This window comes from Mastigoproctus giganteus, chromosome 4 (genome assembly GCF_048544385.1).
Source record: "Mastigoproctus giganteus isolate SK-2022 chromosome 4, ASM4854438v1, whole genome shotgun sequence".
Classification (NCBI taxonomy): domain Eukaryota; kingdom Metazoa; phylum Arthropoda; class Arachnida; order Uropygi; family Thelyphonidae; genus Mastigoproctus; species Mastigoproctus giganteus.
In genome coordinates this window covers 79798382-79823738 of record NC_143578.1, presented here as the reverse complement: position 1 = coordinate 79823738, position 25357 = coordinate 79798382, and the positions used below count along the sequence as shown (strand labels likewise).

Sequence of the window (25357 nt, the reverse complement as noted above, 5' to 3'; positions counted from 1 at the left end):
ATTCATTTAGTTTGTTAGCTACCTGAGCAGGATCATCAACACTTGACCCATCAATATCAAGTGGACCAATCTGATTCATCCCCTTCCTTCTAGAGTTTACATAAGTAAAGAACTCTTTGCTGTTTTTCTTTGCATCCCTTGCCAAGGATTTCTCGTAATCTGCCTTCGCCTGCCTAACCTCCTTTGTATCTTGGTTGCATATCAACTTGTATCTATCATAGGCTTCTGTGTCATGTGTTAATTTGTATGTATCCCATGCATTTCTCTTCTCTGCCATATGCCTCATTAGTTCATCTGACATCCATTTTGGCCTAAACCTTGAACAATATTTCTTAGTTGGTATGTAAAGCCTAGTAGCTTCCAAGATAAGTTCTTTGAATGCTTCCCATTTTGAATTTGCTGTTGGTAACATCATCAGTTGGTCCCACTGTATAGAATTTAAATACTGTCTCAGTCCATCGTAGTCGCCTTTACGGAAGCAATAACCCTTCCCTTTACCCCTAATGGTAGTTACCTCTTTGAGTAAATCCCACTTCAGCACACTGTGATCACTGCCACCTAGTGGTTCATTTATCTGCAGATTCTTAATGCATGAAGAATCACTGCTGATAATCAAATCAAGAGTATTACTCCCTCTAGTTGCCTCCCGAACATGCTGATGTAGAAAACAATCGTCCAATAAATCCACAAAAGTCCTGCTAGTGTGTGAGTAACCAGCCCCCAAATTCCAGTCAATATCTGGGAAATTAAAATCTCCCATTATAAGACACTCTAGATGTCTTCAGATGAACTAGGTGGAGATGGGCTTTTGCCTAGGAGCCACTCTTGATTCTGGGATACACGTACGCAGTGCACCAGGAGGTCAAATATAATATAGCATCTTATATATGTGTAACGAGAATGTTAATGTATATAAAATTGTATATATATATCTTCTTGTAAGTATTGTATATATATATATGTAATAATTGTGTGTACGAAAAAATGGAATGTCCTGTTCACACACAACTGTAAGTTTAATGTATAAATGGGCTCTCTGAATATATATTCCTTCAAAAAAATATATATATAAAATTTCCATTTGCAGGATAAGATATGTATCTGTAGTTGTGTATGTGCATTGCTGTAACATACTGTCAAATTTAGTTTAAATTACATATGTGAATAAGTCATCAGTATACATTTCATATTGTGAAATCATTCACAATGAGTTGCCTGACTCTTATACTTCAAATAAGTAATACTCCTCCATTATAGAAGTCTGCTGTTATTTATTCTCACCATAAGGTACACATACCACCACCACCTAGACAGCACCGTGTTAAGGCTACCTGGCCTCTCCTCAGTGGGGAAATTTTTTTGTTTGCTTCAAATTCAGCTATGTTACAATGATGCATGTGTACAACTACATTATCACCTGAATTTTTTCATAACTTGCAACTTTATAGCCCTCAAAAATTCTGGAACATATCCTAGAATCCAATATAAACAAGCAGTAAAATGTTTATTCATACTAGGTTATATAGCTGCTAATTCTTATTTATTTATTTTTATTGTTTTATTATTTTTAACCATTCAAAACTCTGTAGCCTTTTTTTTTTTTTTTTTTAGACATATTTATGTGACTTTTTTTTTTTTTTCTTATTTTGGATCCTAGGATACATACCAGAATTTTCTGCCCATACTTAAGAAACACCCCGAATATAAATGAAAGTATGTTTCAGATGTTCAAGCATTAAAATTATACACTGGCAGAAAGCCACAGGGTTTTGCTCCATCCACCAAAAAAAGTGAATAAAATAAAGAAAATAAACTACCTATGTGTTTCCCTCTTCAAGTAGGTAAATAATCAGCTGACCTTTGAATTTCCCCAAGCTGTCAACCTCAACTACCTATGAAAGTAACTTATTCCAGTAATTGGCGATTTTCTGACTAAAAGAAAAATTCTTACCATCCAATTTAACCTCTTTCCCGGTAATTTGAATTTATGGCAACTAGTTCTGGAAAAATTTATAACACTGAAAATATTGCCTTCATTCATTTTACTATTCCTGTCAGAGCCTTACAGACCTTAATCAGGTACCCCTCTAAGGCACCTGGTTATCAAGTTCTGTAGTTCGGTCTTCCCTCATATAGATGCCCTTCTGCAGCTCTCACCAAGTGGGTTGCCCATCTTTGAATCATTTCAAGAAGCTTGATGTCTTTTTTTAGGTGGTCTCCATACAGTATTCCCAGTCTTACAGAGCGGAAAAAACCACCTTATATCTCTACAAGCAAATGTCCAATAAATCAATAAGACATCATAGACCTTCCTTAAAACTATCTACACTGCTTGGAGAACTTCATACATATCAGAACTCCCAAATCCCTTTCTTCCTCTGCAGTTTTTAATTTAACCCTACCAAGTGTATAAGTTATTCTAGAGTTGCTGTTTCCTCAAGTGTAAGATTTTGCTGCATTAAACCAGAGCGTCCAATTTTCTTTTCTTTTATATCAATCTTTTAGGGAGGCCGCACATCAAAGAAATGTGAAATACAAAACATTTCACATTAGGTGAAACATGAAATAGGAAAGAATAAAACATGAAACTATTATTTCGTGTCATCCACTAGGAGAAATGAAAATTAAATAACTTCACAGTATGAACATAGTTCGAAATGGAGTCAGATGACAGTTCGAACAATGTAGCAGTCACTATTTTGATAACTCTGATGTTGACAAGAAAGCAAAACAAATAATACGAGGCAACTGGGTGTATTCATACAAGATAAACCTTATGCACTGTTATTAATTGGTGGCAAAGGTATTAAATCATCATCCCTCTAAATTTGTCATTTTATAGAATGTCTTTAGAAACATCTACAACATTGATTTCTATTGTCAGTCCTAACATTAAGAAAAGGGATACTAACTTCAGAATGGCTTTGAGGGTTGATGAAAAACTACTTCTAATATTAAGGCAAGTAAATTATTGTAATTTGTTTATATTAATTTTTTATTTCTAAGTAAAATTTCAACATACAATTCAAAATAAGAAAACAAAAGTCACACAAAAGTATACTAACTGTACTTTTAATCTCGACAGTGACTTCTTGCCAGGTTTTTTCTTTGGCATTTTTGTTTAAAAATACTTTTAAAAGTTGTAGTTATATAATATTCATACTTTTTTAACTCTCAACACAAAAGATATATTAAATTCTGAGGTGTCTCACATTGTAAGTAGTCTCGTATGTAGGCATACAGTGCAATTGAAATGAAAAAATACACCAAGATTTGGTTCATGAAACAAGTTTCGAACAAACATTTGTTGCCTTGACATCACATGAAACACATTGCACTGGTGTGTGGACTTCAATTGCTAATAGCGTGTTCCTATTTACATTTCTTTGATGTGTGGCTGCCTTTAAGCCTATCTAAGTCATTCTGGAGGATCATTGTTTTGTACTGATCATTAATCAGTTCTCAATCTTTACGTCATTTGCATATTTTGATATCATACTCTCTATCCTTTCATCAGCCATTTAGGGAAAGCAAAATCAGCAGTGGCGGTACTGACCCTTGGGGAACCCTGTTTGTAATGTTACCCTAAATTGAATGGTTACCATTAATCAAAACCCTCTGCCTTCTAGCCTGCAGCCATCCATTTTAGAATCTATCTTTTATCTGCAATTCCAACATGTTCTGGCTCACTTAACCCCAGGAGGTTCACATCTGGTGAGTATGGGATTGGGTTGGATATCATCATTCTTCTCTTTCTTGGTGATTTCCTCAGAATTTTTTTTTGGCTGGTGCAGCATAAGCCTCATGCTTCCTTGCACCATATGGCTAATAATAATAATAATACTGTAATGTCTTGTGAGGGAATGAGTCAAATGACTTTTTAAAATCCAAATGTAAATGGCAAAATTATTCCCTACATCATGCTCAGAGTGGCTATGTTAAAATAGCTAACCAGATTAGTTTAACATCATTTTGTTTTAACCAATCCATTTCTGTATCCTTCAAAATTCAATTTATAACTAAATGCCCCCGAGAGGTGGCAACTGCAGTTTAACATTGACAAATGTTAAGAACTGCATATGGGTAGCAGTAACCCCAGAGTAATGTATCAAATGGGTGGTACTACACTCAGGGTAGTAGAGAATGAAAAGGACCTGGGGGTAATTGTGCAGTCAGATATGAAGTTTTCTGAGCAGTGCAGACAGGCTGCAAGAGTAGCTCATGGTGTCTTGCCAATGATATACAGGAATTTTGCTAGCAGGGATAAGGAGGTGATTGTCCCCTTATATAAGGCAATGGTTAGACCACACCTTGAGTACTGTATACAGGTCTGGATCCCTCATTTTAAGAAGGATGTAGAGATGTTGGAACGAGTACAGAGAAGGGCAACAAGATTAGTGAATGGAACAAAGAGTTGCTCTTATGAAGAAAGGCTTGAGTTCTGCAGATTGCAGCTTCTGGAGACTAGACATCTGCAAGGTGATCTAATTGAGGTGTATAAGGCCTTGAATGGTTTGAGCAAGCTCAATGCTGATGGGATTCTTCCTCTTGCTCAGATTACTCACCTGAGGGGACATAAATTCAAATTGAGGAAAGACAATTGTAGAATAAATGTACAGAAATTTACCTTTAGCCAGCAGGTGGTTGATAGTTAGAACAAACTTCCATCTGTTGTAGTGGAGGTCAACAACTTAAATAAGTTCAAGAACTAGACAAACATTTACAGTGAATGGATGGGTGAAATGTGAAGGTTTTTTTTTTTTTTTTTGGCTGATGCTATATAAGCTTGCTTTCTTGCATTATATGCCTCTACTAATGCTATTTCACTCTTCACTATTTATCCATCATTTTCCCTACACTGAAGTAATAATGACCAAGCTGTAGCTATCCACTTCATTTATAGAACCACATTTATGTATTGGCAATACATTGGCACTTCCCCAATCCATGGAACTTCTGAGTCAAAAGATGATTTCATAACTGACCCTAATGGTTCAAATCCACTCACTTGCTGCTTCAAAAATTATTGGTATATGCCATCAACTCAAGGTACCTTACTTACCTTTGGGCTTGAAAGTGTTTCTAATAAATAATATTCTGTAATTTCAATAATTTCTTATTGTTCAACCTTGTTCACATTACTCAATCAGAAAATTTTTCAAATCAATACTAAATTTCTGGTTATACTAAATTTTTATTCTGTTGGTCTCTGGGAGGGAGTTTAGACAAATTTCTGAGTCAGTAGCTATCCAGTTTCCCCAAAAACAAACAGTGCTAAAAATCTGGAATAGCAAAAACAAGCCCATTTCAAAATTTCAGGACTTATTTAAAATATTCTTATGGGCCTTTTGAACCGAATTTCCTGTTGACAGGTTAACCTATTTCCTCTATGCATCTACCCTCCTTAAGAAGCACTGCTACACAAATTCCACTTCCTGGGTATCCGTAATGTGAACACTTCTTGAGAACAGCAGAGCTCCTGATCCTGATGTTCTTTATTTCATAATAAAATGCACCAGACATGCAACAATAACCCCATTCTTTTCTTTCTTGGTAATTCCTTTCTACTTCTGACTCTCTCTCTCTCTCTCTGGGTAACTGGGAATTTTTCATTTTTATTTTTTTTTGCTGGTACAGCATAAGCCTCAGGCTGCACCATATGGCCTAATAATAATAATAATAATAATAATAATAATAAGAGTAACCATAGCTACAAGTACAAATTCTGACCCTCATAAAAGCAAGCTACAAATATTAGTATCCACCTTGATTGTAAAATGCGGATTTTCAATTAAGGTGGATACTAATACACATTAATACATAATTACTTTGCTATCACTTTTCCTCATTTCATTTGGAAGTCTTTAGACAGTCTTATCTTACTACTGTAATGCCAACTTGCTACGTGAAAAGTTTGATCATATATTTTATGCAAACAAATGGCTCTAGAATATGGTTTTAAAACTTCCATAATCTCTGAGTAGTTATAAATATAGATAAAGTTGTTTTCTATCCAGAGAGGGTACCCACTTATTAAAATATACAGTAGACTCTCCACGTGCACAAGGGTTCCATTCCCCAGAAACCTCAACACTTGAAATTTGTGCAAACGGAACTTAAGAAACAATAGAAAATAGGGTGTTCTAAGAATTATTTCAAACTTCTATAAAGTTTTTTTATATATTCTAATATTAATAATGTAAGGTAATACAAATAGACAATGATAAAAACAAAAGTTTAGAATAAACTAGTTTATTTACTTAAAAACTAAAAATCTTACATAATATTTAAGTACTAATCAGAGTTTTTCACCAGTGGGTATATTGTGCAAAAATGTTCCTGGTTCAGAAACACTGTTCGGTTGACTAAAAACTCCAGTAACATTGGCTGTCGGGTTTTCTTCTTCAGTTCAGCCAACATTAACATTATACGGAGCCTGTGTGCCATTAACAACTCTTCTCATTGAATTTCCACAAGCATAGTAACTGTGCTTGTGGAAATTCAATGAGAAGATTCTGAAAAAAGCCAATGCTATTTTGAAACATCTTTAGCACCTTCTGTAGGTTGGAAATGATTAACAGGTTCAAAGATGCCACAGGTGCAATATCATCCCCTTCTTTCTCCTGTTCGCTTTTTGTTTCATACTCTAACAGGTCTTCTACAGACAACTCTCTCTCTCTCTCTCTCTCTCTCTCTCTGACTGTTTACAATTTCCATGGCATCATCAGACTGAAGGTCATTGAAGCCATCTCCCAAGTGCTACCAATTCAGCAATGTCTTCCAAAACTGCTCCTTGGATGTCCACTGCTGGTTGCTGCATGTGACCACATTCTGGCTACAGTATCTTCCAACAAGCATTCATCATAGATTCTATTTTATCTGTCCATGAACCATGAATGTTATTAATCATGTCCATGAGTGTGCAAGACTTTAAAAAGTAATGAAGATTTACCTCTGCATTTACCAAGGCACTGAACATTGCATTAAAGACTCACTTTAAATATAATTTTTTAAATGTGGGAATGATGCCTTGATCCATTGGCTAAATCAACAAAGTCTTGTTTGGGGACAAAAACACAACTTTAACATTTTCGTTCATGAATTCCAGGTGTTGCAAATGATTTGGGCAATTAACAACAGTGCCTTGTATTGCAAATTCTGCCTTTTACAATATCATTCAACTTCTAGGCAAAAGTCCTTTATGAACCAGTCATTGAACATTTGTCTTGTTATCCATGATCATCTATTGAACCTCCAGTGGATTAGTAGACTCCTTTTTATTAACATTTTTCAAAGCTCTGAGATTTTCTGATTTATAAGTTAAAAGGGTCTTGCACTTAATATCTTCTCCTGCATTTCTGCAGAATAGCAGTTAAATGATCTTTAGATACCTTGAATCTTGGAGCCTTCACTTCTTTCTCAGAAATAAAGGTTCTTGTTGGCATCCTCTTCCAGTACAGACCTATCTCACCCACATTAAATACCTCCTTCAGTGAGAAGCTATCCTTTGAATTAAATTGCACAATTCAGCAGGATATCAGTTGGCAGCAGATTGGTCAACACTTGCAGCTTCACCGCTAAACTTAACATTATGCATATTATAGTGCTTACGAAACGTTAAACATCCCTTACTTGCCGAAAACTCCAGGACTTTGCCACTACCTTCTTCAGCTTACAAGTGCTGTAAGATATTTATGGCCTTTTGTTTGATGATGTTTTCATCAACTGGGATTAACAATGGGTTTCACATATATTTAATGGTTTTTGCAGCCGGAGATCTCAATTGCTGCATAGATGATTTTATAACCCTTAACCCTTCAGTATTTACGTGTTTGATTAATAGTCATCCATGGAATTTTAAATTGGCGGCAATAACGGTAATTGCACTTGCAGCTGTGTAGCTCTCAATACTTTCCTATCTTAAGCTAATTTGTTGTTTCCATATGAATCAAAGTCAGCTGGCAGTTAGCTTTGAGTAATTTGCATAAATTGGCCTAGAGGGCAATAGTCATCCACATGACTAATTGCATTAAAATTCTACTCTTTCTTTAACATTGCTGTATTCTGGTTTGCTGTTGATTTCCACAGTTATTTTATTGTCCTTGTTACAATTTTTAATTTTTGCTTAGATTTTAGAATGCACTGTCCTTATTTGTTCTAATTTTATTTATGTAAGTTAGATTTTGCCATATCATGTTCTAAAAGAATCAAAGTAGGTGATTTTAGTGCTGAGAGAGTGAAGCACAATTGTAACAGTGGATAAATGAGTACAGATAATGAATTAAGCCAACACAAGGGCTAAAGCATTTTAAAAAATTTGTTCAAAAAGAAGAGGTGATGTGTAGTGCTGATGAAAGGAAATTTCTTGACTATTCTCTAAATATCAGAAACATAATACACATCTATATACAGCACATAAATGTAAAAAAATTATGCACAATACTTGCCTGATTCGAACAATAAGTTCATCAAGTTCATCAATAACTTCCAACAACCACTTTTGCTTGTAACGTTTCTGAATGGCTACCTGGTTGACCTATCAAATAAATGAGATATTACTACTGGAATAGAAAAACCTAATAAGTTTTTTGACAAAAATTTCTGACCTATAATTAAAATCTTCTCTTTTTGTCATTATCAAAATGCAATCTGCAATGTATTTATCAAAATACATTGCAGATTGCATTAATAACAAATTTTAAATAGGATAATAATTTATACATTGTACTGAAATTTCCATCTGCCTTAGATGAAAAAGATCCATAATAATAGCATGTCTCCAGGAGGTGTCAAATGCCTTTTCAATATCTAAGTTAACCATCACTAGATGCTGTTTTGTGTAAAATTCAGCTTTGAGGAGTATGTCAAGAATGGATCTGTTCTTATGAAAGCCATTCTGATGATCAGATAAAAGATTCTCTGATTCTAAGATCCATGTAAACCTTGTACAGTAAACCCCCGCTATTCGCGGTATCTGTATTCGCGGTTTCGCGTATTCGCGATCGCCAATTTAATATAAAATGAAACCTAAAAAAATGTGAATTTTAAAGCGCCGTGAATATTTTCCGCCATAAAAAACATGGGCGTGGCTAAAATTATCTTTCCCGGTCAAAACAGCGCTCAGTGGGTGGGGGGAGAGGGGTGACAAAATCGCGAGCGTGGATGTTTCTCGCTAATCCTTGTTCAGTATGTATTATGCGTTTGTCATGGAAGGTTTCGTCGTATGCTTTTAATTTATATGTTTATAAATTGAATAAATTTATCAATTTATAAATTGATATGCTTACAAAAATGATAAATCTACCGTTTTGCAGTGTAAAACAGACTTTTTCGAGTGTGTTAACGGAAGAAAGTGACTTTATTGTGGACAAGTTCTTTCTAACCCGTACAAAAATATAGCTACGAATAAAAAGAGAAATGTGAAATATCAAAGAAGGTGATGACATTGGCGAATAAAATTGAGTTATTAGACAAACTTTCTAATGGTGAAAGTGTCTCCTCAGTGGCAAAACATTATAAAATCAATGAGTTAACGGTACGATCAATCAAGAAATCGGAAGAAAAAAATCTGCCGTAGTGTCCGTGAAAACGCGCTAATTGCTTCAAAAATTTGCTCTGTAACTCGTGATGTTAAATTAGAAAAAATGGAAAAGGCTTTAAATCTGTGGATAGAAGACCGAACTCAAAATAAAATTCCGTTAAGTTTACTCATCATTCACGAAAAGGCAAAACTCCTTTATCAACACTTTAGCGAAACTGGTGATAGCACTGGCGGGATAAGTTTTTTAGCTAGCAAAGGCGTTGGTTTGAAAGATTTGTTTGAAATTTCTAATAAATATTACATTTAATATTAAATTGTTCTTATTTTCATTTCGATGCCATATGTTTGCATTTCACTATGTACTGTCTATGTACATAGTCATATTATGAAGGTACATATAATACATACGTAGACAAAATTTTAGACTAGTTGTTCTTATATATTTCATACTTTGGAACGGATCCCCTTTATTACTATGGGAGCCATAACTCAGTATTCGCGTTTTCGGGATTCGCGATATTTCTCAGGAACGTAACCTGTATATACGTATACTGTATATACCATTCTCTCAAACATTTTTCTCATGCAACTTGTAAGAGATATTGGTCTATAATTTTTAACCAACGAAGGGTCTTTGCCTGGCAATTATGAAGGAATGATGCCAAGAAAGAGGATAAATATTTTCTGAGAAGATCCGATTATAGAAAATGAGTAGAGTAAAGGTGTACAGCCAGGCCTCACATAACACGAATTCGATTAACGTGATTTTCAGTTACCATTATTTGAAAAAAATTATACCACTTTTCACTTTACATGATTCAAATTTACAGTTAACGGGATTTTTTTTTTTTTTTTATGCGATAGTTGAAAAAGATTTGAATCGTGCATTAAGCTTACTGCACATTGGAAGGGCAATAAACAAACGTTTGTCTGCTGCCCGCCTCAGTGTGTTCCATCAACCATCAGAAGAAGACGTGTTATTTGTTTGTCTCATTGACTTTCTAATATTTCTCATTGACAATGCAGACTTGCATTTAAAAATTCAAATTTTTAAATGAGTCAGATGAAAATGTTACCGTGAAGGAGATAACGGTAAAAGAACTAGATAAAATCTTTTGTATCGCAGACAACTGCAAAAAAAAGGTTGAGGTTCTCTGTGATATTTATTTCGCCAGGGCCCAGAGAAGATTGTTGTCGGCTATCAGAAATTGATTGATGACAAGAGAAAGTAACACTGTTCAAATATTTCCGCAACAGTCATTTCTTGATTGTGTATTTTATATCAGAGGTTCCCAAACTTTCTTGGTTCACGGCGCTGTTATGTTATGTTATTTTGGTTTTTAGGAGCATTAGCAACTAAGGCCATATTGCTCCGGGGATATGCGGTGGTCATTCCATGACCTTTCCGCATCTTCCGTATTTGGTGGTCACGGGCTCGAACCCCAGCCTAATCAAGAAGCGTGTGCTACGCACTGCTGCTCCTGCCCACCTGGGGTTCACAGTGCCCTTAGTGTCTCAGTAATTTTGTCATGGCGCACCTAGACCAAAAGAAATACCTAACAGTTCCGTTTATTAATTACATAATTAGGTCCAAACAACTTAATAAGAAATGTTGAAACTGTGAGCTACCTCGAGCTAATAGTTCGTGCAGTGTCCGACAGATGTCGAGTATCACTGTGTTTCCCTTGAAAATTTATAATATTCCGCGGCGCAGTTTGGGAACAGTTGTTTTATGCAATAAACATTTAATTCCATAATTATTTTCATTATCTTTTACATTGTATACAGTTAAAAAGTTATTTAAAAGGTATTTTTAAAATTCTTTATGGACATTCCAGAAGGTCAAGGACCAGTTATAATTTTTTCTACTGATTATTATATTCGATTAACGCTGTTCCGTTTTGCACGATACACTTGCGGGACGAATTAATCGTATTAATCGAGACCAGCCTGTATATAAGTACTCCAAGTAGTTGTTTAAGCATAATATAATGAATGTCAGCTGGACCAGCAGCACTATTTGAAGATTTATTTAAAGATTCCTTGAGCTCTGTTAAAGTAAATGGTTGATTTTATGGAAGCAAAAGATGTGTGGAGAAGTTAATTTTGTGGCATTCTGCATATGCTTTGATGTGTTGGTGATTTCTTTGGGAGCAGGGAGATCTTTCCAATTCCAGCGAAGTATTGGAGAGGGTGGTCAAAGGAATTTTCCATTTAGAGCTTGTATTATTCTCCAGATAAGCCATGAGTCAGTGCTTTTGTTAATAGTTGAGGCAAATATGATCCAGGAGTCTCTTTTAGCTTTCCATCTAATTTGTCTTGCTTCGGCTTTAAGTCTTTTATACTCGATAAAATTCTTAGTGGTGGTAAACTTGCAAAAGTTTTCCAAGCACTGTTTTATTCAAGTTTGGCATCAGAGCAATCTGTAGTCACCAGTTGTTTTGGTGGGAGCACTTGTGAAGTTGTGATTTTGGAATGGAATCTTTAGCAGCAGTTAGGATCTAATTAGTAACAGAGGTAGTTGCACCATCAATGGGTTGTTGTTGTTGAACAAACTCCTGTCTAAATGCACTTGGATGAAGCAGCTATGCCAGTTTGCCTTGTTAAATTTCCACAGAGATAGTTGTCAGGAGATAGCGGTGTCCGTGTTTGTAATGAGCAAATTATGGGAAAATGATCACTGTGTAGAAGGTCATTTATCACTCACAATGTCATATTTGGAAAGATTGATAGTGAGCAGATTGATAAATCTATTGCAGAGATAGATCCTGTAGATAGGTGAATATAGGTGGGAGATCCAGAGTTTAATATAGTTAGGTTGTTATTATTCAAGAATGTTTCAATCAATCAATTTGTCTCTAATGTCTACTGCAGGCGACCCCATAATGGATGGTGGCAGCTGATGTCACAAAAAGACAGATTGGGGATGGGAGTTACATAAGATTATCAAATCGGGAATGGTTGAGAAGGCGGAATATATGTGGAAATTGATATGTGCCAATTTAAATAAGAGTTGCCATGGCTGAATGTACCTGGAAGGTATATTTTAGTTAACAAGAACAGCTACTGCTCCATGGGCAAGAGTCTGAGCTCCTGTCTTTTCTATACATTGTGTAAGATGCCTCCGTAGCCAGGTGGGCAGGAGCAGCAGTGCATAGCACACGCTTCTTGATTAGACCAGGGTTTGAGCCCGTGACCACCAAATACGGAGGATGCAGAAAGGTCAGGGAATGACCACCACATATCCCCGGAGCAATATGGCCTTAGTTGCTAATGCTCCTAAAAACCAAATAACAAACAACAAACAAGCATTGTGTAATTTTTAAATTTTGGTGAAGCTTGTGTTGATAAGAATGTTTCCTGAGGTACTCCTATCGGATTGAATTGAACAATTAAATCTCTTAAGTCATCAGAATTGCTGCTTAAATCTCTGCAGTTCCACTGTATGATATTAGACATTATTCAGATTTAGTTGTAGCAGATTGGTCCGACAATTTTTGTAGTTGGCACATTTCTGTCTGTTTTTATTTTTGTTTTGTTTTTTCCTTTTTAGGGAAAAAAAGGCATCCAGAATCCATGGTGTCATTTGCATGGAGTTCTAAAATGGGCTCTTCATTATCTAAAAGCTCATCTACATCCATACTGTTAGCAGGAGATTCCGTTTTTGTGTGTGTGTGTGTGTGTCAGATTTTGATTGTTCTGTATCGTGTCATATGGGACCGATGGAGTATCACTAGGGATGCTGATTGGGGTATTTCTAGTTTTCCTTTGAGGAATATAGGGGTTGTTAGTGTAGCTTGAGGTGTTAGGCAGAACTGATACATCCATTTGCGCTGCAGCAGAAGCAAAGTTTTGAGTGTGAGCTACATAGAACGACTACTAGGCATGCTCAACATAACTCACCTAAGCACCTCAGGAAATGTGACTTTATTTTCCATTTTTCAATTTTCTGTCCTATTATCCATAGTTCACAAGCTTTGGAAAAGGCTGGAGTGGCTTTCTTTACAATTTGGCAAACAGAGGTTGTTATTGTTATTTGATTTTTAGGAGCATTAGCAACTAAGGCCATATTGCTCCGGGATATGCGGTGGTCATTTCGTGACCTTACCGCATCCTTCGTATTTAGTGGTGACGGGCGCGAACCCCGGTCTAATCAAGAAGCGTGTGCTACGCACTGCTGCTCCTTCCCACCTGGCTACAGAGGCGCCTAACAGAGGTTGTGACTGAGTAATCTACATATGGCATCACATCAACGTGCCTGCTGGGAATGACCGTATTTTTGACATTTAAAGAAATGAATGGGATTCGGAATGTAAGGTCAAATCCGACAGTTTAAATAGCCAGCTTTTTTTGAGGATGATAAGTCTGGAGTGCTAAATGTCAAAATGATGGACCTAGTTGGAGTGAGATTTCCATCTCTTTTAAGTCATGATCCGTTTCATATTTATTTCACATCTTTTTGACTGCTGAGTTCCTGGACTAGTCCTTCTTCAGAGACTGTAATTTGGTCCCACTCGCTGATGACACCTTTTGATGAATTTACAGTTTTGTGGGGGAGTAATTGATACTGGCAACCCAACAAATGTTGTTGTTTTTAACATCTGCTCAGAATGTTTTGAGGTGGCTGTTTCAATTAGGAGGTTTCCAGATTGCAGTCTTTTCACCATTTTTGGTGATCCAGCAATAGATTCTAAATATTTTTGAATTAAGAATGGTGATAACTTGCCCACAGGTTGGGTGGATAGAGAATGTATCACCAGGAAATTTGGTATATTATTATGACACTGTACTTCTCTTCAGAGTCGTTTAGGGTGTTGTTGTTGTTATTTGGTTTTTAGGAGCATTAGCAACTAAGACCATATTGCTCCGGGGATATGCGGTGGTCATTCCCGGACCTTTCCACATCCTCCGTATTTGGTGGTCACAGGCTCGAACCCCGGTCTAATCAAGAAGCATGTACTATGCACTGCCGCTCTTGCCCACCTGGCTATGGAGGCACCTCTTTTAGGGTGACTGGAGTCATGGTCAATGTCAGAAGTTTCTGGTCGGGAGCTTGAAGACTCTAAAGGTGGATAATTGTTTGTATCCACGATGGCTCTTTTTTGGCCTTGGGAGTTTACTTTACCATCCAGGTTACCAATCCCACCATGGGGAGGCAGGAGCAGTGCTGCATGGTAACCAAGTGTAGAGAAATTAAAGAAAAAGGTAATTTCCTTCTTCTAGGCTCTCTTCTTAGTGCTTTTAAGAAAGTATAGCTACTTAACAGAAAAATTTAATAAGTAAGAAAGAACACAAAGAAAAACTCAGCCACAAGAGAGAAAAAATGCTCTTTAATCACACAAGAATCACTTGACCACGGAAACACTTGGCACCCAGGGCCAGGAAGGGTTATACTTTTAATTTCCAAGAATACTGATTCTATATGAGAAAATCTGATAGAAAATACATTGAAAGGACAATAAAATAGGACAACCTGCCTAATATTGAATTGGCCTTTTATAGGTTCACAAAACAGTTGCACACGTTATGGCAAGGTGCTTGAATGTATCTGGAAATATGAATCATCATACTATTTGTAAAGTGTTCCACAATGACAGGTGGTGGAGCTACATGTGACGCTGTCTAACCTTGTTCCACAATGTTCAATGGAGTTCAAGTCAGGAGAATTGAAGGATGAGGGTGGATTTATTCAGAGTGTTTAGCAAAACTATTCCTGTCCACATCTGACCCAGTGATATGGTGCATTATTCTTGTGGAAGGTGCCATCAAGTGATAGCAAGGTCATAATAAAAATAATCAATTATGGAAAATAACTGAAATAATCAATTATGGAAATGTTTTGATAATCAAATTGAAATCCATAATCATAAAGTCCTTTCTCGTGTTGTGGAATTTCTGGCACAAAGGCTAATTAGACCACATTGTGGCTTACACCCCCCCCCCCACCACCACCATCTGAGTGGCATGACACATTGTAGGAGCTATGCTTTAATTTTTTTAATATCAGTTTAAATCAACTGCTGTTTTTGATTTTTAACTTTAATTTAACTTTAAAAGTTTAATGTGTAAGCTGAGTGATGACAGATAAGTGGGTACTGCATTTAATGAATAATTACTTGACTTTGGATTACATGCAATTGCATATGTGCATATAAATGTACATATCACAAATATTACAAGCAATACTGCATATTCCATGACTTCATTTTTCAAAAATGAAAAATCTCGGAACTACTTAACAAGTCACTGCATTGCAATTAAATTAGCTTGGGATAATATTTCATTGAGTGTAGGAAATGTTTTAATGCTATTTTGCTATTCGTTTTCATGCTATCAGCTACATCAGATGAAATGTTTTCATTAAACATGCTAAAAATTAAATCTGTCACAAAACTCCATATGGAATTGTGGATTGCCAATCACAGAAAAGATTTTACTATCAATGGGCATTACTGTATTGTTGTTTGCAAAAGAACATTCCATGCAAGAAAAAACTCCAGATCAACCAACATGTGAAAACAGCATCTCACATTATGGCCAAGCAAAGGAAAAGCAAGAAAATATTTCCAGAACAGTCACTTTTAACAAAGTCATGTACTTCAAAAGAAGAGAAAAGTGATTTTTCAAAGGATTTGTGTCTTGCCCTAGTAAGCAGCAATATCCTTCTCAATGAGTTAAAAAATCGAGTCTTTGAGCAATTTTTTAAAAAATATTGTATAAATCAAAATATTCCAGATGAACCTACCTTAAGAAAGGATTACCTTAAAGCTATTTATGATGACATTAATCCCAAATTTTGTGATTAATGTCATGATAAATTAGATATTAGAGAAAACTACATTTGGATGTATGTCAACAAAACGACAGACATTTGTGGCTGCTATATTGCACATTTTATAAATGGAAAATTAGATGCAGAACCATTGCGTCTATATTTACTTGTTTGTAAAGCCCTCAAAAAAGGTGAATTACAATAGCAAGATTTTGCAATGATTCTTTGCATTTATTATGGCCAGAATCATCCCATTGTGAATGAACTTGCATTTCTGTTAGTGTCACTGCTCTGCATATTGTGAAAGCTGCTTCTGTATTACAAGTTTTCTGTTCAAATCTGTTCGTGTTATTTGCTTAGCCCATGGCTTACATAGGTTAGGTTACAAAGGCAATTTGGGGAGAATTTTGGTAAAATTAACAAATTTATTTCTAGTATAAAAAAAAAGATTTTGTCTAAAGTGCTTTTGACATTAGCAACTTACAGAAATATGCAACCTACCCTTCCTCTCCCACCTGATCCTGTTCCCTCACAAGATGGAGAACATGGTTACAGGTGGCATCATTTTATTCTAAAACTTTTGATTCTGTAAAAGAATTTGCTGATTCCTTGGATAGTACACAATCGCATGCTATCTAAGGAAAGTATGCATTCAGTGGCTATTGGCAGTGCTAAGGCAATGTTTCTGATTCTTTGGATAGAAAACCTGCGAGGTGATCTGATTGAGGTGTATAAGGCCTTGAATGGTTTGAGCAAGCTCAATACTGATGGGATTCTTCCACTTGCCCAGATTAATCACCTGAGGGGGACATAAATTCAAATTGAGGAAAGACAGTTGTAAAATAGATGTATTTGGTATTTGGTATGTTGAAGGTCTAGTGGCTCCTGGGATTTCTCCCATCTCCGCGATGTTCTCTGTATCAAGTGACAGTACCCTGTCAAGCCAGAGATTTAAAGTGTGGATCGTGTATAGTGTAGTCTGTTGTGCCCATTGTTCATCTGGCTTATTGGCCATCGGGCCCCTGATGGGACCCGATGTTGCCCATACCGCGCCACGTGGAGGCTAGCCAGTTGTTACCAGTAAGGAATCAGTACTCTGGCAGGTCCTGCCACCTACATTCCTCAGATTTCAGTGGCTAGGACCTATTAAAAAAAAAAAAAAAAAAAAAATATTGCTTTAATCGCTGTTGGTGCTTTTGTTTGGTCATAGAGATTTGCCTTAAGAGCGAGAAGGGATTGTACGCTGGATGAGTTTTATTTTTGGATGAAAAGGGTTGGGCAAGCAATTTTGGTGTAGTTACAATTTTGACATGTGGGGCTGTGCGCTGTGAAGGTAGACAGATTTGGGTGGGGAGAAGGAAGGCTGGAGGGCAGAAAAAGAAGAAAGGGACCGATAGAGAAGGTGGCCCCCAAATGTTCAGTGGGCATGCCCATGCCACACCAGAGGGAAAGTGGGTTTTGCAGGGAGAGTAGGGGAAAAGGAGATAAAGCAGGCCCGGAAAGGTGTCGAACCTGGGTCGCTTGTTTATTGTTTGGTTTTTAGGAGCATTAGCAACTAAGGCCATATTGCTCCGGGAATATGCGGTGGTCATTCCCTGACCTTTCCGCATCCTCCGTATTTGGTGGTGACGGGCTCGAACCCCAGTCTAATCAAGAAGCATGTACTACGCACTGTTGCTCCTTCCCACCTGGGTACAGAGGCACCACCTGGGTCGCCATTTGGCTAGTTGGCAGCAAGGCTGCAATCTAAGTCATTCACTTTGAATCTCCAGGTGGTGGACTTAGTCTCGGCAGAGGCCAGAATGCATCACCTGCACGTGACAGGCCAGCTACATCTAGGTCCCAGTGTTTGGTTGCATCCAGTTAGGACTCAGTTGTCTTTCAGTTGCTGTAGGTTGTCCCCACCACTTGTGTTCAAGTCCTGTAGTCACTCAGCTGGTCGACAATGGCCAGTTGTGTTCTTTGTATCCATCGGTGGTCCAAAGTCTGAAGTTTGTTTCGGGTGGTGGAAGAGCTCTTTGCCTCGCAAAGAGATTTTGAGCGAAAAGCGTGAAAGCCTTATAGTTTTCTTCTTCCTGCAGCACTATGTCCTCCTGATTTCTAAGGATGGAGCGTAGTTTGGTAAACAGCAGGCCACGGAGGTCTTCATACATATTACATTTGTAGAGCAGGTGCTCCCAAGTTTCTTCTTGTCCGCATCTGCAGTGCACTATGTCCGAGATTCCAAAATCGTGTAGCTTCTTCCTGAAGGAGCCATGCCCTGTCAGCAGGTAAGTGGTATGAAGTCCAGGAGAGTACCAGGTCAGGGAAATGGGGTAAACACGTCCAATGTCTGGTATGAAGCTTCTAGTTATGTGGCCTTTAGTGGAGTCATACCACCGATTTTGCCACACTGTTCTCGTGTGGGATGTAAGACATCTTTTTTCCTGTGGTCTAGTCAGAGTTGGGTCCGTAGTGTACCCCAAATGTGTGATTACCCTTCCTTTGGTGTGTTGGTGCAGCAGCCCACGGCTTACAATCTCCAAGTCCAGAGGGAGACATCCTGCAAGGACCTGGAGAGCGTGGGTGCTCACCGTGCAGCATGCTCTGGTTGTTGTGAGGAGAATTATTCGATGGATGGTTTCCAACTAGCGAATAGGCCGGAATATTTCCTGAATTTTACTCTAAGGTAACTAAGATGTGGTGTGAAGTTGAGGTGTCTATCGAGGATAACGTCAAGATACTTTACTTCTGTTTGGAGTTTAATTGTTGTTCCATTTAATTTGATCTGGGGAGGCCTCCTGGAATCAAGGAAGCCCTTGAGGAGTATTGAATGTGTTTTTTCCAGTGAGATGTTCAGTAGCTTTCCCATTTGCCCATCCTTGCAGAACAGAAATGGCATGATTTGTATGGGTCTCCAGCTGTGGCCTGCTATTAGCCAGCAGCATCAGTATAAGATCATCGGCATATGCCTGCATTCTTATATTAGGGATTTCCATATTGAGGAACTCATCCAGCACAAGAGTCCACAGAAGGGCCCCCAGAACTGATCCCCGGGGGCAGCCTCTGTGGACTGCCTGGAGAGAGTGGCAAAGAGAGTAGTCACTGTAATCATTCTGTCATTCAAGTATGATCTAAGGCAGCAGAACAGGTTGCCTGGAATTTGGGCACACCGAAGTCTGGCCAGGATTCCGAGCCACCAGAGAGAATCAAAAGCGCCAGCAAAGTCTATTGATATGAAGAGAAAATACTTCATGTCACAGTTTTTTGCTGCCTCAATTATGTTTTCCAAAGCATCTGCCGCTGAGCGTCCTCTTCTGAAGCCGAACTGGTTTGGCTACATCATGTTCGCTTCCTGGAAGTGAGTCTCTAATCTATGGTATAGAAGCCGCTCAAAAAGTTTGCTCAAGGTAGAAAGCAAAGCTATGGGTCTGTTACAACGTTGGCTTATCCTGGGGTTTGGTTGGATTCTTAAGTATAAGTCTTATTCTTGCTGTTTTCTACTTATTAGGGTAATAGCCTTCTGAAAGACAGCGATTGAAGAGATTTACAGCAGGCCCCCATTATAACGCAGTTCACTTTACGCTGATTTGCTATAACGCTGTTCTTATATTATAACCCATATCTGACTATAATGCTGTCACAGATCACTATAACGCTCTTTTACAGATTGCATTTTTGGTATATTTAACGAAATCGACTTCATTTGTTGGAGTCGATAGCTTGAAAATGAATATAAAAATAAGGTTAAAACGTTTCCCACGCTCAGTGAAATTTTCCCGCACGCCAATTTAATAATGGCCGATAAGAATGAAAAAGCAACAACATCTGGGCGCAGTACGAAGACAATAAATGTAAATAAATGACAATAAATTATCACATTTTTCATGATTAAATTCTATTAAATTAATCAATTAAAGTTAGAATTAAATTTTATAAATTATAAAGACTGAATTTGAAAATTAAATTAGACGTTTTGAAGCGAATCAATTCCGGTCAAAGATAAGCGGATATGTGCCATAATTCAGGACTTGCAAGTTTAACTGCAAGAACAATTATAAAAAAAAAATACAGAATTAATTTTAGCAGCGGGAAAGATAGCTGTTCCACTGCAAGCAACTAGGGCTAGGCCGGCTATTATAATTGAAATGGAAAGACTTTAATTTTATTGAAGAGGGGTATTGTGTGTTATACTTCTCAACAAGTTTTTAACATAGATGAAGCAGGCCTTTTGTGGAAATGAATGCCTAAAAGAAGTTTCATATTGAAAGAAAAAAAAAAAAAAACATGCCAGGTTTCAAAGTGAGGAAGGATCGGGTGACTTTATTGTTGGGTGGTAACGCTGCGGAGGATTTAAAATTAATACCCCTTTTAGTTTATTTGGAAGAGGGCCAAAGTGCAACCCAAAATTGACACATTTTTCATGATTAAATTCTATTAAATTAATCAATTAAAGTTAGAATTAAATTTTATAAATTATAATATAATATTACCTCATAGTAACATATATAAACATACAAAAATATAGTCTTACTCATTTATACTCACCTTCCTGAAATCCAAGTATATGATGTCAAAATTATTTTTTTGACATCATCTATTAGCTCACATACTTGCCATCATCATGGCAGCCACACCATGAAGATATTGATATTGATGAAGATACAGCAGGGTTAATGTCTAAGTTTGCAGAGTTGTTAATGACAGTAATAAATCGTACACTACTGCAACAGGATTTGGAAAAGTTGAGCAGATGAGCTGAGAGGTGGCAACTGTAGTTTAACATTGATAAATGTAAAGTACTGCATATGGGTTACCCCAAAGTAACATATCAACTGTGTGGTAATACACTTAGGGTAGTGTGCAACCAGAGAGCTCCTTCTGGACATATATATTTTTTCAAACCTTATATTCAAATGCATTCATTCACGCATTTATACACGCATTCTCGCCATCACTTAGCATGCATATCACAGGCCAGGGAACTTATTCTGACAGTCCAGGGTCTTCGGTCAACCTATTTAACTTGTCAAATTGGAGAGGTGGGCTTTTTGCAATCAGTATTATCTTTAACTGTCTAGGTTTAAAGGGTTGTCACTGTCTGGGTTGCCATAACTTGGATGCAAAAAATAATTTTGATATCATATATTTGGATTTCAGGAACGTTTTTGACACTGTTGCGTATGGAAGACTATTGTACAAATTGGAGCAGAATGGTATTAAGGGTAAGTTGCTACAATGGATAAAAGGATGGTTAAGTGGGAGAAGACAGGGTGGTAATCAATGGGTGCTGCTCATTGTGGAGTCCCACAGGGTTCGCTGTTAGGTCCACTGTTGTTTTATATATTTATCAATGATATTGATGAAGGTATATCAGGCTTAATGTCGAAGTTTGCAGATGATACAAAGGTTGGCAGGGTTGTTAATGACAGTAATGGCAGTGTGTTACTGCAACAGGATCTAGATAATTTGGGCAGATGGGCTAAGAAGTGGCAACTGAAGTTTAACCTTGACAAATGCAAAGTACTGCATATGGGTAGAAGTAACCCCAGAGAAATGTACCAACTGTGTGGTACTACACTTAAAGTGGTAGAAAATGAAAAAGACCTAAAAGTAATTGTGCAGTCAGCTATGAAGTTTTCTGAGAAATGCAGACAGGCTGCCAGGGCAGGTCATGGGGTTTTGTCAATGATATATAGGAATTTTGCTAGCAGGGAAAAGGAGGTGATTATCCCTCTGTATAAGGCAATGGTCAGGCCACGCCTTGAGTACTGCATACAGGTCTGGAGGCCTCATTTTAGGAAGGATGTAGATTTACTTGAGCGTGTACAGAGAAGGGCAACAAGATTGGTGAGGGGAATGAAGGGATCCTCTTACCAAGAGAGGCTTAAGTTCTGCAAATTGCAGTGGCTGGAGACTAGGCACCTGCACGGTGATCTGATTGAGGTGTATAAGGCCTTGAATGGGTTGAGCATGCTGAATTCTGATGGGATCCTTCCACTTGTTCAGATTACGAACCTAAGGGGGCATAAATTCAAATTAAGAAAAGACATGTAGAATAGATGTGCGGAAATTTGCCTTTAGCCAGCGGGTGGTTAATTGCTGGAACAAACTTCCATCTGTCGTTGTGGAAATTGATAGGTTGAATAAATTTAAGGAGGAACTGGACAGGCATTTGGAGGGAATGGTGTGATTTTTTTTTTTGGTTGATGCTGCATAAGCTCATACACTTGCTTTCTTGCATCACATGCGACTGCTACTACTACTACTACTACTACTTCTCCTAGTGTCAAAAACCTTTTGAGCAAAGTCAGAGAAGACCATTTAGTAAGATTCATCAGAGATGAGGAGAGGGTCAAATCTGTGATTTATTGGTCCAATCTTTGTTATCAATATAGATCTGTGGGAATAGTAATTGGGACACTCATAAAGAACATGTGCCCAATCCTCATCAGCTCCACAGGTGTATTTAGGGTCCTAAATCCTCAGTTGACATAGTTTTGCATTTAGGGAACTATGCCCTGTAAGCAAGAAGGTTGCATAGAGATCAGGGGCTGGGGGATGGTTCGGGAAATTAGGATTAGCTGAGGAAGAAACCTCCTAATGACTTCCCCTTTGGTAGTCTCAATCCATCTGGTCTGCCATAGTTGGTAGAGAGTATCTAGGATTCTCTTCCTTCCTCTGTCTTTGTGTCATACTCCAAGTTTAGGGTTATAACGTCTGTTGGTATTTATGTTTTAAGCCGTAGTTAAGGCCTCTTCTTATAACTTCTAGGTAGAGAGGGAGTGTACCAGCTAGCACTTGGAGTGCAGGTGTGCTTTACATACAGCAAGCTCTTGTGATTGTTAATAAAATGATTCGCTGGATTGAATCAAGTTTAGCTCTGTTCCGGGCTAGAGCTGCTCTAGTAAACTAGGTGCCAGCACCATTGGTGATCACTGGGAGGAAGACTGCCTCATAAATAAATAAGTGCAAGGGCCTTCCTTTTCAGTCTTCAGTCAGCATGGCTAATCCCTATAATCATACTAGCATAGTTTTGCATTCTTCTGGCAGCATACATAAGATGGGAAAAGGTGAAAGGTTAGTTTCTGGCCAAACATTATTCCAAGGTATTTTAATTCCAATACTAAGTTTCCCCCCAAGATTTTGATTTGTGGGCATCTGTTTACCTTTGAGCAGTATTCATTTGGTTTTGGCATTAGATATTTGTAGTTGGATATATGGATGTACATCCAACTACAAATATCTAATGTATGCCCATTCCTGTAGGATATTTAATGCAGAGTTTTCATTTTACTCTAGAACAGCTCTCGAGTTTGCCTTAACCAGAATAATAAGGTTATCAGTAAAGGACAACCATGTCAACTGGGCCAGTATCCATCCCCAGAAACTCATCCAACAACAGGTTCCAGAAGCAGGGACCCATCACTGAACCCTAGGGGCATCCTTGTGTTACAATTCTAAGATGTCTTAACTGAAACTCACCTATCACTGAGGTGGTCTTGTATGCATCTATATAAGTTCTGAGGTATTCCAGCATTGTGAAGTCTGCAAAGTATGCTGGACCACCATAATTCATCAAACATACCAGCAAAATCAATGCATATGGCATGCAGGTAGGATTTCTGCATAGTACTGGTACTGTTCATTATACAGTTCATGGCATCCTCTGTGGAACTTTCTGGCTTAAAGCCAAACTGTGCTTCAGATTGCATGTCTGCCTGCAGCTCTCTAAGGTTTGAGAAAATGTATATGTCTAGTAGGAGCTATCTATCAGGGCTGCCATGGTGATGGCAAGCATGTGAGCTAATATATGATGTCAAAAAAATAATTGTGACATCATATACAGTCAGTCCTCATATAACATGTGTTTACACTACACGAATTTGATCATACACGATTTATAAATAGGGGAACAATATTGTGTATAACAGGAACTGAATTCACTTATGCACGATTTGCCTTTGTGTTTACAAGAAATGGCAGTCGAACGCAGAATCACCCCAATCGAACGCAACACGATAGGAATGAAGAGAAGATTCTGAAAATGTATTTATGTTTTTTATATCAGTGAAGGGGAAACGCATTTCACCATAATAACGTAAAAACCAACACAATTCCAGCTATCTGTATAATAGCAAATGCAATTAGATCGAGTTTACTACCATTTTATAACAGATTCAACTAGCAGAAACGCAACTGGAAATTGTTTTTATTGTTTTATGGTAGTAACCCCTAGAAATGTGCTTCAGTAAAATGTGAGGTGTTAATCTCTGCTTTTAGGGTGTTGTTTATTCAGTTGCTACACACGCGCAGCTTTGTTTATGTGTATCAAGTGTGCCTCCTTGTTTTGTAATTGTGCTTTATTCCCTAAAAATGAGTAAAATACTTAAAAGGTGTGAAAAGGAAGCATCCTGGTGAAGACACTGCAGATTCAGAGAGAAAAAGAAAAGCAATATCGATAAACAGAGGCTGACTGAGTCAAAAATTCTTATCCGGGAAAATTTATAGTGGCCTCATACTATGGTTTATGGCCAAAATCACACCAGCCTCCAGCCCACCGGGGTTTCCCCCGGTAAGGCTTATGGCCAGTTTGCCTCTGTCGATAGAGAAAAAATATGAAATTGTGAAAAGCTTTGAGTGAAATGAAAAACCATGTGATATTGCACATTCTACAGACCTAAATGAGGCAACGCCGAGAATTACAAAGAATTCAGAGAAAATAAAAACAACTTTCATAGCAGGAACAACTCAAAGTGTAATTAATATCCATTAGATTAAGACACAAAGAATTGGAAGAGATGGAACGGCTGTCATCTGTTTAGATAGAAAATCAAACAAAAAACAAGTTTGCTTACGATAGAAGCAAGGGCATTAGCAATATTTTATTATGATAGTCGTATTAAAATACTTACGTATTTTATTACGATTATTTATTGTGTTTGGTAATGTTTTGGTTACAAATGTGTGTTCAAACTTGGGTGGTCGGCACCTAACCCTACTTTTCCCATAGGGACTGTTGTTTATATTTCATGATTTTGCATTGCACGAGGGTTTATAGGAAC

At 37.6% G+C, this 25357-nt stretch overlaps 1 protein-coding gene across 2 annotated transcripts in view; it reads right to left on the bottom strand.

Annotated features, from left to right (window-relative positions):
- LOC150086861 (urocanate hydratase-like) overlaps positions 1–25357 on the bottom strand; it is a 379529-nt gene that overhangs the window by 247911 nt on the left and 106261 nt on the right. For both annotated transcript variants that reach the window (XM_090371633.1, XM_090371634.1), the window contains exon 8: positions 8448–8536. In XM_090371633.1, the coding sequence (XP_090227759.1) occupies positions 8448–8536 (89 nt within the window). The remainder of the gene's footprint in view (positions 1–8447; positions 8537–25357) is intronic.